The 14,276-nt window shown below is 46.8% G+C and overlaps 1 protein-coding gene across 2 annotated transcripts in view; it reads right to left on the reverse strand.

Moving 5' to 3' along the window:
- LOC110496383 (collagen alpha-1(XXII) chain) overlaps window positions 1-13,839 on the reverse strand; it is an 83,564-nt gene extending 69,725 nt beyond the window's left edge. Inside the window, exons 1-5 of one of the 2 annotated variants that reach the window (XM_021572251.2) lie at window positions 13,550-13,839; window positions 11,497-11,630; window positions 10,933-11,005; window positions 10,553-10,707; window positions 9,710-10,276 (exon numbers count right to left, since the gene is read on the reverse strand). In XM_021572251.2, the coding sequence (XP_021427926.2) occupies window positions 9,710-10,276; window positions 10,553-10,646 (661 nt within the window). In that variant the 5' untranslated portion in view covers window positions 10,647-10,707; window positions 10,933-11,005; window positions 11,497-11,630; window positions 13,550-13,839. The remainder of the gene's footprint in view (window positions 1-9,709; window positions 10,277-10,552; window positions 10,708-10,932; window positions 11,006-11,496; window positions 11,631-13,549) is intronic. The other variant, XM_036952946.1, reaches the window with a different exon arrangement.
- Window positions 13,840-14,276: the final 437 nt, after the last annotated feature.

Below are 14,276 nucleotides of genomic sequence, written 5' to 3' on the forward strand. Positions count from 1 at the left end.
AATATAAATAACTACATCGTCAACACCATTTAGTGCTAGTGGGTCTGCTCTCCTCTCAATCGTCATAGCTGACAACTGCTTCAGAGATTTGATCACTAGAGATCAAAGGAATGAGAATTGATGTCTCTAAATTGCCTGTTTTTGCACATGAACACCATACAACAAACCATACAGTGTTCCAGGAAAGTAGAGTGAGGTGGGTACATTTACATTATACTGTACCCCGTCTCCAACTGAGCCACTAGTCTCCATCCCATTGTGCCAGCATCATTGATACCTGTTCCCTCAGCAACAAACAGGATGGGGTATTCCCTCTTTCAAATAGAAAATACTTCTCTGCCAATGCAAACTAACCCTGATTGGGGGTGTGGCCATTCTTCTCTGTCACCACTGGCATCACTCTGAGATGTGTGTGTGCGTGCGTGCGTGCATGTGTGTGTGTGTGTGTGTGTGTGTAAAGCAGCCAGACACCCAAACCGCACAACAGATCGTGTCTCTGACAATCATGTACTATCAGACCCTGTAATTTTCTTTAATCGCAGCTATAAAAAGGACTTTGTTGAGTTAGGAAGGCTTTAACTTAACTATGGTATCCATTTTACAGGGATGGCTCAGACTCTTGGCATGTCTTGTTCTTTGTAAATGCAGAGTCAAGTGCATAATTGGAAAATCCAGGTAGACAGTGTATCCTTGGTAGACTGTTAGTGTGTCACGGTCTTCACGTCTAGTAATAAGTTGTTTACTGGGGCAGAAAAGGAAGTAAGCAAGCGATCATTTCTACATGTGATGTGGTCTCTCTCTCTGAGCTGTGCTTCATGTTTTGTGATTGTTTGTGTCCTTGCTTGTTCAGTTTGCGTTAACTTGTTAGACTACGTCTTTCTTCTAACTTTTATTTGTGTTTTTACATATGATGCAAAAGAAAGTAAATGTCTTAAACTTGATTTCTGACACGCAAAACAGTTTGGGGCTATATTAACAATGGACTAATGAAACAACAAATACCAAAAGATAGTTTTTGCGTGGAGTTTTCCTTTATTTAAGCATTTCCAAACTTATAAACGGAAGAGGATTTGCTGGTGGTTATAGGAGGTTTTTAAATCAGTTTTTAGTAATACTACATACCTATTGCGGCCAACAATTACAATACTAGCTTAGAAAAGATAGTTATGCAGCAGGTAGCCTAGTGGTCAGAGCGTTGGGCCAGTAACTGAAAGGTTGCTAGATTGAGTCCAAGAGCTGACAAGGTCAAATCTGTCGTTCTGCCCCTGTACAAGGCAGTTAGCCCACTGTTCCTAGGCCATCATTGTAAATAAGAATTTGCTCTTAACTGGCTTGCCTAATTAAATAAAGGTTACATTTTTTAAAAATTATTATGCGTCAATGTGTTTTAACATGCAGCCATAACTGAAGGTCTGAGACTGAGCTCACTGCAGAGCTAGCTGCTCCCTCTCCTTGTGGCCCAACATCTATAATTTAGAGATCCACCTCAGAGGTATTAAAATGGAAGCAATGCAGGGCAGAGCTCTTTGCTTCTGGGGCCCAGTGGTTTCTTATAGGTCTAATACACCAGCAGGAACATACAATGCAACAGCAACTTGAGCTGAATCTGCATTTTGAGGCTCATTAACTACTGGGTTATTTTCCGAATGCATCTCTCTCTTGAATTCAGCCATGATGCTCTTTTGTATCACCACTGGGAAATAGATATCTGCTGAGAGTGGAAATGCCATGTCATGGGTGGAATGGGAGGTCATGCAAGGTCAAGTGTGTCCATGCTCTTGTATCTTGTAGTGGAGCAGGTGATGTGTGTGTGTGTGTGTGTGTGTGTGTGTGTGTGTGTGTGTGTGTGTGTGTGTGTGTGTGTGTGTGTGTGTGTGTATATATGTTTATATGTGTTTGTATAGTCAGTGTATGTGTGTATATATATATATATATATTATATATATATATATATATATATATATATACACTGACTATACAAATAATTAAGAACACCTGCTTTTTCCAAGACAGACTGACCAGGTGAATCTAGTTGAAAGTTATGATCCGTTATTGATGTCATTTGTTAAATCCACTTCAATCAGTGTAGATGAAGGGGAGGAGACAGGTTAAAGAAGGATGTTTAAGCCTTGAGACAATTGAGACATGGATTATGTGTGCCATTTCAGAGGTTGAATGGGCAAGACAAAAGACTGAATTGCCTTTGAACAGGGTATGGTAGTACAGTAGGTGCCAGGCTCACCGGTTTGTGTTAAGAGCGACAACGCTGATGGGTTTTTCACGCTCAACAGTTTCCCATGTGTATCAAGAATGGTCTACCACCTAAGGACATCCAGCCAACTTAACAAAACTGTGGGAAGCACTGGAGTCAACGTGGGCCAGCATCCCTGTGGAACGCTTTCAACACCTTGTAGATTCCATGTCCTGACTCAATATTAGGACGGTGTTCCTAATGTTTGGTATACTCAGTGTATATGAAATTGAAAATTAATTTAATCAAATACAAAACCTTTTTTCATCTAATTCCTATGGGCCTTGGGTTTCCAGACTAGGAAGCCATTCATCCTCTACATCCTCTGAAGCCAAAGCACTGGAATAGCCAAACCTACAGTGGTGTTATACTTTGATCAAATCGTGTGTACTGTATTTTTAAACATTTTCTCAGCAAAAAGATCATGGCAGTTAAATAGTCTTTGATTTAGCTAACACGCCTTTCACGTTTAGTTGAGTTCAAATGTTTCTGTGTTTATACTGTATACATACAGCATATTCTCCCAGCACTTTGTTTAACAGTGGTGGGCTGGTAACATTTGATGAAAAGGTAAAACATACAATGTAGAAGCCCTAAAATGCACTGTAGGACCTACTTGAAACATTAGAACTGTAATTTTCAGAGCAAAAATAACTTGGGCCGCTCTGTGTGGTGCCCACCGATATTCTTAGATACACTAGCAGCATGGTGATCATAGAGACTACAGAAAGAAACATGTTGGATGGCCATGAACCTGTGGCCTGGGCAAAATCAGTTCTGTGTAGTGACCCCTGGGTGCACTTATCCTCATGTTATAATAGATTGCATATCTGGAAGCATTATGACTAGTGAGGAATTTATGGATGGAGTCCAAGGTGGGTATATGAACATTGGAATCTGTGGTCTCAAAGGGAAGGCTCAGGGTTAAGAGCTTCCAAATGAATCTCCTTGCGCCTTGCCAAACTCAAGTGGGTAAAGTATCGCTAACTACACAAGGATGCCTGTCTGACTTAAGTAAAGAATAGAGGCTCTGCTTACAGTATGATTCTGACTTAACACTAAACACAGCTCTGAAAACCGTAGTGTTGCTGTCCTGTTGTGCTCGAACAGCAGTGAGTGAATCAATGAGTGCATCTATAATGGCACCCTATTCCCTTCGTAGTGCACGACATTTGACCAGTTCCCAGTGGAGTGGCATTTCAGAGACAGCGATGTTAAAATGATGGTCCAACACTTATCTCGTGCGGAGGCCCTAATCGTCAGGTACAGCCGTGTGAACGCGGAATCCTTGGGACGTCCCTACCCTAAACCCTAACCACAAAGTTTCTAAAACACGCTGTGCTGTCTTTGCCCTAGCCCTAACCTTTTTAACTTCTAGCCTTACCATAACTCCTGCCCTTACATTAGCCATTTGAAATGTAAACTTTGACGTCAGAGCACGGAGGTCGCAAGGATCCCGTTTAGATTTTTCCGTTTCAGGCATACACTGCTTTCCCGTCCAGCTAGTTTTAGTGGGGAATGGAAACTGTGGAGTGTTAGCATCAAACCAACCATCTTCTGTCCTGTCCTGTACGTACAGTACACACTCACCCCTCCACTTTCCTCACCTGCCCAGAGCCACCCCAGGCCACATACCTCACTGTTTTAGTACTTATAACTGTTTCTTGTCAAGGCATTTTAAATATGTATTTGTTGTTATTTATAATGACTAACACAAATATTGCAACATATTTGTACTGAAAGTGTCCCTGTCAGAGGATGTGTAGTACTGGAGCTGGGTCCTGGAAAAGACATTGAGGTTAGAGTAATTCAGGCTATCCAGCGTTCCGCACATCTTAACCAAACGTTTACCCAGTAGTCACTGGGGCAAGCGGCCACAAAAATGTGTCATGTACTGTCATGTTGTCTTGTCTCTGTCCTTTCCCTTCACCCTGTCTCCCTCTGCTGGTCGTGTTAGGTTACCTTTTCTCCCCCGCTTTCCCCCAGCTGTCCCTTGTCTCCTCTAACTACCCATTCACCCCGTTCCCCACCTGTTCCCTTTTTCCCTCTGATTAGGTCCCTATATCTCTCTCTGTTTCTGCTCCTGTCCTTGTCGGATTCTTGTTTGTTTGTGTCATTCATGCCTGAACCAGACTGCCGTCATGTTTGCTGTAACCTTGTCCTGTCCTGTCGGAATCTGCCGGTCCATCTGAGCCTACCTATGTTTGGTAATTAAAGAAGCTCTGTTTAAGTTGATTCGCTTTTGGGTCCTCATTCACGCACCGTAACAGAAGAATCCGACCAAGAATGGACCCAGCGACTTCGGATCCTCTCCACTCAGCCGTCGAGATCCAGGGAGCGATGCTAGGCAGACACAAGCAGGAATTGTCTGCTGCTCGACATGCCGTTGAGACCCTGGCCACCCAAGTCTCCAACCTCACAGAACAGGTTCACCATCTCCGCCTCGATCCACCGGCCACTTCCAGGGCTTTCGAATCTCCGGAGCCCAGAATCAATAACCCGCCGTGTTACTCTGGGGAGCCCACTGAATGCCGCTCGTTCCTCACCCAGTGTGATATTGTGTTTTCTCTCCAGCCCAACACTTACTCCAGGAGCACTGCTCGTGTCGCCTACGTCATATCTCTCCTTATTGGACGGGCTCGTGAGTGGGGCACGGCAATCTGGGAGGCAAGGGCTGAGTGTACTAACCAGTATCAAGACTTTAAGGAGGAGATGATACGGGTTTTTGATCGATCTGTTTTTGGGGAGGAGGCTTCCAGGGCCCTGTCTTCCCTATGTCAAGGCAATCGATCCATAACAGACTACTCTATTGAGTTTCGCACTCTTGCTGTCTCCAGTGGCTGGAACGAGCCGGCCTTGCTCGCTCGCCTTCTGGAGGGTTTCCGCGCAGAGGTAAAGGATGAGATTCTCTCCCGGGAGGTTCCTTCCAGCGTGGATTCCTTGATTGAACTCGCTATTCGCATTGAGCGACGGGTTGATCTTCGTCACCGAGCTCGTGGAAAGGAGCTCGCGCTCTCCGTCGCCTCCCTCTCCGCATCACTACCATCTTCCTCTGCCGGCTCGGGTGCTGAGCCCATGCAGCTGGGAGGTATCCGCATCTCGACTAAGGAGAGGGAACGGAGAATCACCAACCGCCTCTGTCTCTATTGCGGTTCCGCTGGTCATTTTGTCACTTCATGTCCAGTAAAAGGCCAGAGCTCGTCAGTAAGCGGAGGGCTACTGGTGAGCGCTACTACTCCTGTCTCTCCTTCAAGATCCTGCACTACCTTGTCGGTCCATCTACGCTGGACCGGTTCGTCAGCTTCCTGCACTGCCTTAATAGACTCTGGGGCGGAGGGCTGTTTTATGGACGAGACCTGGGCTCGGGAACATGACATTCCTCTCAGACAGTTAAAGGAGCCCACGGCCTTGTTCGCCCTGGATGGTAGTCCTCTCCCCAGGATTCAGCGTGAGACGCTACCTTTAACCCTCACTGTTTCTGGTAATCATAGTGAAACCATTTCTTTTTTAATTTTTCGTTCACCTTTTACACCTGTTGTTTTGGGCCATCCCTGGCTAGTTTGTCATAATCCTTCCATTAATTGGTCTAGTAATTCTATCCTCTCCTGGAACGTCTCTTGTCATGTGAAATGTTTAATGTCTGCTATCCCTCCTGTTTCCTCTGTCTCTTCTTCACAGGAGGAGCCTGGTGATTTGACAGGGGTGCCGGAGGAATATCACGATCTGCGCACGGTGTTCAGTCGGTCCAGGGCCACCTCTCTTCCTCCACACCGGTCGTATGATTGTAGTATTGATCTCCTTCCGGGAACCACCCCCCCCCCGGGGTAGACTATACTCTCTGTCGGCTCCCGAACGTAAGGCTCTCGAAGATTATTTGTCTGTAGCTCTTGACGCCGGTACCATAGTCCCCTCCTCCTCTCCCGCCGGAGCGGGGTTTTTTTTTGTCAAGAAGAAGGACGGGTCTCTGCGCCCCTGCATAGATTATCGAGGGCTGAATGACATAACAGTGAAGAATCGTTATCCGCTTCCTCTTATGTCTTCAGCCTTCGAGATCCTGCAGGGAGCCAGGTTTTTCACTAAGTTGGACCTTCGTAACGCTTACCATCTCGTGCGCATCAGGGAGGGGGACGAGTGGAAGACGGCGTTTAACACTCCGTTAGGGCACTTTGAATACCGGGTTCTTCCTTTCGGCCTCGCTAACGCTCCAGCTGTCTTTCAGGCATTAGTCAATGATGTCCTGAGAGACATGCTGAACATCTTTGTTTTCGTTTACCTTGACGATATCCTGATTTTTTCACCGTCACTCCAGATTCATGTTCAGCACGTTCGACGTGTCCTCCAGCGCCTTTTAGAGAATTGTCTTTTTGTGAAGGCTGAGAAGTGCACTTTTCATGCCTCCTCCGTCACATTTCTCGGTTCTGTTATTTCCGCTGAAGGCATTAAGATGGATCCCGCTAAGGTCCAAGCTGTCATTGATTGGCCCGTCCCTAAGTCACGCGTCGAGCTGCAGCGCTTTCTCGGCTTCGCGAACTTCTATCGTCGTTTCATCCGTAATTTCGGTCAGGTGGCAGCTCCTCTCACAGCCCTTACTTCTGTCAAGACGTGCTTTAAGTGGTCCGTTTCCGCCCAGGGAGCTTTTGATCTCCTCAAGAATCGTTTTACATCCGCTCCTATCCTTGTTACACCTGACGTCTCTAGACAGTTCGTTGTCGAGGTTGACGCGTCAGAGGTGGGAGTGGGAGCCATCCTTTCTCAGCGCTCCCTCTCTGACGACAAGGTCCACCCATGCGCGTATTTTTCTCATCGCCTGTCGCCGTCGGAACGTAACTATGATGTGGGTAACCGCGAACTGCTCGCCATCAGGTTAGCCCTAGGCGAATGGCGACAGTGGTTGGAGGGGGCGACCGTTCCTTTTGTCGTTTGGACTGACCATAGGAACCTTGAGTACATCCGTTCTGCCAAACGACTTAATGCGCGTCAGGCGCGTTGGGCGCTGTTTTTCGCTCGTTTCGAGTTCGTGATTTCTTATCGTCCGGGATCTAAGAACACCAAGCCTGATGCTTTGTCTCGTCTCTTCAGTTCTTCAGTAGCCTCCACTGACCCCGAGGGGATTCTCCCTGAGGGGCGTGTTGTCGGGTTGACTGTCTGGGGAATTGAGAGGCAGGTAAAGCAAGCACTCACTCAAACTCCGTCGCCGCGCGCTTGTCCTAGGAACCTTCTTTTCGTTCCCGTTCCTACTCGTCTGGCCGTTCTTCAGTGGGCTCACTCTGCCAAGTTAGCCGGCCACCCTGGCGTTCGGGGTACGCTTGCTTCCATTCGCCAGCGTTTCTGGTGGCCCACCCGGGAGCATGACACGCGTCGTTTCGTGGCTGCTTGTTCGGTCTGCGCGCAGACTAAGTCCGGTAACTCTCCTCCTGCCGGCCGTCTCAGGCCGCTTCCTATTCCCTCTCGACCGTGGTCTCACATCGCCTTAGATTTTGTCACCGGACTGCCTTCGTCAGCGGGGAAGACTGTTATTCTTACGGTTGTCGATAGGTTCTCTAAGGCGGCTCATTTCATTCCCCTTGCTAAGCTTCCTTCTGCTAAAGAGACGGCACAAATCATCATCGAGAATGTTTTCAGAATTCATGGCCTTCCGTCAGACGTCGTTTCGGACAGAGGTCCGCAATTCACGTCTCAATTTTGGAGGGAGTTTTGCCGTTTGATTGGGGCTTCCGTCAGTCTCTCTTCCGGCTTTCACCCCCAGTCTAACGGTCAAGCAGAACGGGCCAATCAGACTATTGGTCGCATCTTACGCAGTCTTTCTTTTCGCAACCCTGCGTCTTGGTCAGAACAGCTCCCCTGGGCAGAATACGCCCACAACTCGCTTCCTTCGTCTGCGACCGGGCTATCTCCTTTTCAGAGTAGCCTCGGGTACCAGCCTCCGTTGTTCTCATCTCAGTTCGCCGAGTCCAGCGTCCCCTCCGCTCAGGCTTTTGTCCAACGTTGCGAGCGCACCTGGAAGAGGGTCAGGTCTGCACTTTGCCGTTATAGGGCGCAGACTGTGAGAGCTGCTAATAAGCGTAGAACGAAGAGCCCTAGATATTGTCGCGGTCAGAGAGTTTGGCTCTCCACTCAGAACCTTCCCCTTAAGACGGCTTCTCGCAAGTTGACCCCGCGGTTCATTGGTCCATTCCGTATCTCTCAGGTCATTAATCCTGTCGCAGTGCGACTTCTTCTTCCGCGATATCTTCGTCGCGTCCACCCGGTCTTCCATGTCTCCTGTGTTAAGCCCGTTCTTCGCGCCCCCGCTCGTCTCCCCCCCCCCCCCCCCCATCCTTGTCGAGGGCGCACCTATCTACAGGGTCCGTAAAATCTTGGACATGCGTCCTCGGGGCCGTGGTCATCAGTACCTAGTTGACTGGGAGGGGTACGGTCCTGAGGAGAGGAGTTGGGTTCCCTCTCGGGACGTGCTGGACCGTGCGCTGATTGATGATTTCCTCCGTTGCCGCCAGGTTTCCTCCTCGAGTGCGCCAGGAGGCGCTCGGTGAGTGGGGGGGTACTGTCATGTACTGTCATGTTGTCTTGTCTCTGTCCTTTCCCTTCACCCTGTCTCCCTCTGCTGGTCGTGTTAGGTTACCTTTTCTCCCCCGCTTTCCCCCAGCTGTCCCTTGTCTCCTCTAACTACCCATTCACCCCGTTCCCCACCTGTTCCCTTTTTCCCTCTGATTAGGTCCCTATATCTCTCTCTGTTTCTGCTCCTGTCCTTGTCGGATTCTTGTTTGTTTGTGTCATTCATGCCTGAACCAGACTGCCGTCATGTTTGCTGTAACCTTGTCCTGTCCTGTCGGAATCTGCCGGTCCATCTGAGCCTACCTATGTTTGGTAATTAAAGAAGCTCTGTTTAAGTTGATTCGCTTTTGGGTCCTCATTCACGCACCGTAACAAAATGTATCTGTTGCAAAAACTATAATTCACTAGTCGATTTCTGCTTAACGCCCACACCTCACACATATCATGTCACATCCAGTCAAAGACGAGGAAGCACAGGAAGGAGGCTTAGTCGAGAGGAAAGACGTTTGTTTTGGAGTGTATAGTCAAGGGGATAATTGCAGTGTGTTTTAAGGGTACATACGTTCAGAGTGATATAGATTTAGCTATCTTTAAAGTGCATTTTAAAGGCATATGTTATATATTAAGAATGTTTAGGCTTTTGATTAATAGAAGTAGCTGCATTTCCAATGGAATTTGAAACCCAATTCTGTCATCCTGATTGTGTATGTAATGTAGACATCTTGCTGGAATTTGTTTCCTGACAAACTAAAGAGCAAGGGTAGTCACAGAAAAAATATACACCTGATAACCTACTCTCACAGAGCCTCCTTCTCAGACTGTTATTGGTGACTAACTCTCACAGATTCTCCTTCTCAACAGAGTCTCCTTCTTACTCTCACAGAGCCTGTGTGATTGGTTACTTACTTTCACAGAGCCGTCTCCTCAGCCGCCCTCTGATCTTGTCGATGGCATTGAAGTCTGTCACATGGAACACATGAGCGTTCTTAGGTTCTGCAACGATCTCCTCCAGCTCCACCTTCAGAGCCTCCCCGATGCCCACAGCGAACATCCTCACCCCGGCCTTCGCCGCCGCCTTTGACGGTTCCAACACGTAATCCTGACTCCTCCCGTCTGTCAGGAGGATAGCCACCTTCTGGATGCCCTTGGCTGCAGGCCTGGCCCCGGCCCGCTCTGTGAAGATGTTGGTGGTGGTGTAGCTGATGGCGTCCCCGGTCATGGTGTTCCCTCCCAGGTAGCGGATGTTCCTGGCGGCCCTCTTCACCTCGTCCATGGTGCTGTACCGTCCCAGGTTGAACTCGGTGGTGGGCCGGTCGCTGTAGCGTACCACGGCCACACGCGTCTTGTCCGGGCCCACGTCGAACGACTCCACCAGGTTGGAGACCCACTGGCGGATCTTCTCAAAGTTCTCCTTCCCCACACTGGACGACGTGTCCAGGATGAACACCAGGTCATAGTGCACGTTCTTACAGCCTGAGAAGAAGTGAAAGGTAGTATGTTAGAATTCAGACCTGAGGAATTCCCAGTACTGTACATAAAGATAGTAAGAACCAGGCTTGGGTTCAAATAGTATTTATTTTCTTTATAACTCTTGAGGATTGAGCTACTGTGGAGTGCCAGGTGGGCAGGGTTTCTTCTTTTAGGACTACTCCATTGGTTCCTTTGAGCCAGCCAAGCTCAGTGTGGCTCAAAGTATATGAAAGAAAACAAATACTATTTGAACCAGCTAGTTACAGCTGATGCCCTTACCTGCCCTGCTTTGAGCATCAACCCTCTGTCCTGAGAAAGCCAGTGCCAGTACGACCAGGACTAGGGAAGCCCTGCATGCCAGTCGCAGCTCCATATCGGCCTCTCGTCTGGTTATGTTTTGATCTTAGGACGTGATCACCATCCAGGTTTCCAACCTGGAGACGGGAAATTCCACAGTAACGGAAGTACGCTTTGACTTTGAGTTTTCACTTTGGAATGTATGCCAAACAAAAACCGTTGATTTCAAAGTTGAACAAATCTCATGATTCTATGCACAAGGACTACTTTGAAAATGTACACGGCGCATTTCACGTGAACACATTTACCGGAAGAACTGTGCAGATGCAAAGTTTGGTAACAAAATGAAGGTAAAATCTTACTCCGGTTTTTATGCGGCCACGTTTTCCAAAGAACTCTGCTGAATACCTGCTCCCAATTAATATTCAAATATGTCTGCAGAAACAATGGGGTGTCAGCTTTGAAACATGTATTTTGGTTATTGAACTACAGCAGGTGAACATAATTATGGTAAGGGAGCTACATTATGGATATGAATGTCATTCTCTTCACGGTGATGTATCCTGAATAAGTACACACAGGCAGAAGTACACAATATCCTTCTTTTGCATATTTGGGTATTATTATACATACTGGCTATTATTGTAGTATGCTCCGCCTCCCAGCAAAACCACATTTGGCTAGTCCGGACCAAGTCTGAAGCAATCATAGACGTCTATGTTTCATAGTTTGTCCATCACAGCAAAGCAGAGTAGAGTTCAGTAGAGTACAGTAAAGTAAAGTAGATATGTTCAGTACATTATACTGTACTTTACTTTACTGTTCTGTACTGTGCTGTCCAAACATGTGAAACATACATCTATGGTAGGTTCAGATTTGGTCCAGTCCGTCTGTGGACTTTAACAGCAAGGCCAGGATGAACTGACCAAATTTCAACTACTTTTCAACGTCCATGGATGTCCGGTGTTGGTCGGTGCTCAGTGGGTGAGGATGCTGGTTACAGTAAATGGAGAGAGGTTAGGTGGTAAGTGTCTGTAAGAGCCGGGAGAGATGACATGACCTGTAGAGAAATCACAGAGAGGGGCAGAGAGAGAGAGGGTCAATTCAAATGTATTTTTAAAGCCCTTTTTACATCATTGGTGCTCATGGGAATGCCCAGACATCAACAGATCATCTTGTCAAACTACCAAGAAGCAGACAGGTGCAAGAGACAACTGGAAATGTCCTGTTGCCTGAGCCACAATATCCTAAACCTCAATACTGGAATGCAACATGTTAAATGTCTTGTGATTCAGATAAGCAGCTGTTATTTTGGGAATATTGATCTTGCAAACAGCTAAAATTCTATACTCAAGCTCTCATTTAATCATTGAGGATTATTCTAAAGGTATTGCATCTCTTCTGGAAGTAGATTCATTGAGGAATGTGCCAGTTGAGCAGGCCAATTGAAACTAACCCAGTGACTGGACTGATTGGGAGTAGAACCACTGAGTGGTTTGTCATTGGAAAGAAATCAGTGACAGTGCTCCTGGAGTTACATAGTGTAATATAGAAGTGGGTCACGCACACACACACACATCAACTCTGCTAGCGCTCACTGAGTCACCACAGAGAGGTTCCAATGCCTGTGTCATCAAACGTATCTATATCTTTAAGTCATCCTTACAGGAAGTGTCTCTGTGTGATTTAACAGCAGTGAACTAGGCCCAAGGACCAGAGACAAATATAAGGCTGTGGGCCCAATGCTACTCTGTCATCAGATCGCTAGACTAGTGTTGTGTGGGGAAAGCTCTGTGTGGCTTTGGTGTATGGAAGCCTGATGATGTGGCAATGTCTTACCATTCTCCTTGAGCTGTCATAATGCTTTGACCTTGCTTTATCCTTTTTTTTTCTTATTTTTTGTTTACAACGAATCTTGTACATACAGTGCATGACCAAGTTTAAATTCTGTTGATATGATTCCTCTTCTCCTCTCTTGCGTTCTACAGTTACAGTACATCATAGGGGAGTGCCCACAGCCACATAACAATTGTGTGATGTCCTACACTTTGCTTATTGTCCATTATCCGCCAGGACCATGGTCATCATGACGTTAGGTTTAACCTCTAGTCTGGTTAGTTTGGCATTAGCTTACTTTATCTGATTTACCACAGAGCTATTTATGCCCTGGAACTTTCTTAGGTTTTACTGCCATTATTAAGAAGCTCAAGGCCTATTAGTGAAATGGCTGCAATTGCTGTAATTAGTGTTTATTTAAAGCTGACGAAAATGAAAGTATAGTCTATCTCAAACGCCCGCTCAAAGCATATTGCCTACTGGGAAACTTTTCTGTCTTTTAAAAAACTATCCACTCATCCACCCGCAAGACACATGATAGGCCTACATCTTGACTAACTATTCAACAGATTGCTCATCTGAGAGATCAAATTGTGAAACTTAACACTAATTTAGTGCTACTTTGCATTCCGCATAACTTTGTCCGATCAGATTAAGCATTTTACACCTCAGCCACCAGTTGTCACCACATGTGTTCCCTATATCACACTTTCAACTCAGTTTCAAAATGTTGACTTTGAAATAATTGACTAAAAAGATAAAAACATGGTGATTTTACTTAGTCAGCTCAGCAGCCCAATCCTGAGCCCAGATCCCCCTCGTACAAAGTGTGGTCTGTATCCTGCATGGGGCCTGTGTGTTTCCACCTCCTTTCTCAATGGCAGACCAGGGACTACAATGCAGATGTCTATTCCAGAAACCTGACTTCCATCATCCAGCAATGATGTAAAAAACACCACCAGTTTTCCAGTCCAAAAGGAAAAGATAGCTAATCCTGATGGAGAATCGAACATGTGGCTCCTCTGAGCAATTCATCGCAAACGCAAAAATCCAAATGCACAAAAACATAAATCTACCCTCCAAATAAACTATCAATTCCCAGAAATAAAACAATTTATATGAGACAGATTGATTTAATCCTACCTGGATTGCTGACCACTCAGTTTCACTGGAGGTCTCTCTGTGTGGTCCCTATCCTCCAAGTCTCGCATGTGCGCTTGTCCCTTAGTTCAGCATAAAGAACACGCCCCCCATCCAATGATAAACCCCCCAAGGAACCTCCTTTACAGGTGTAAAGAAATTAGGATCAGGTAATCCTAAAATCCACAACGATGTCAATCCAGTGTAGTGTTGATAAAAAGTCAGTGAGATTCTGCTACAACCTCTTGGATAGGTGGATAGAGTGGCAGGGAGGAACTGACTGAAGGGGAAAGTGTAGGGTTTCACTAGGGGACGAGCTTGTACTGCTCTAGCTGCTCAGCTCACGGACATAAAGAACCACGACAAGCCTGGCCAATTATAGACCAACTTTCTGGTTATATTTTTGTCTGTTTTTTTTACGGTTCCTGGGGCTGTGACCATCTGAAGTGTTGCTGCCCTCAGGGACAGGAGGCACACAGCTTCTCTTTCAGCCTCTGCCTCCTCTTTCCAACCCATCCAACCCTCCAGCCATAGCCCTGGCTCAGAGATAGCCACAGCAGAGCTGCCCTAGCCGCCTGCGGAGGCCCGTGGTGGGCTGGGTCTACTGTATCAGGGGACTTGCTGTATGATGGGGAAGGGTGTATTTGAGTCGGGGAAATGATTACCAAGGAACACGTGTGCTTGACGCTTTATATTGTCTTGTGCTCCTCGTCTCAGCTGACTCTTGTGT

Source organism: Oncorhynchus mykiss, chromosome 18, assembly GCF_013265735.2.
Source record: "Oncorhynchus mykiss isolate Arlee chromosome 18, USDA_OmykA_1.1, whole genome shotgun sequence".
NCBI classification, from domain to species: domain Eukaryota; kingdom Metazoa; phylum Chordata; class Actinopteri; order Salmoniformes; family Salmonidae; genus Oncorhynchus; species Oncorhynchus mykiss.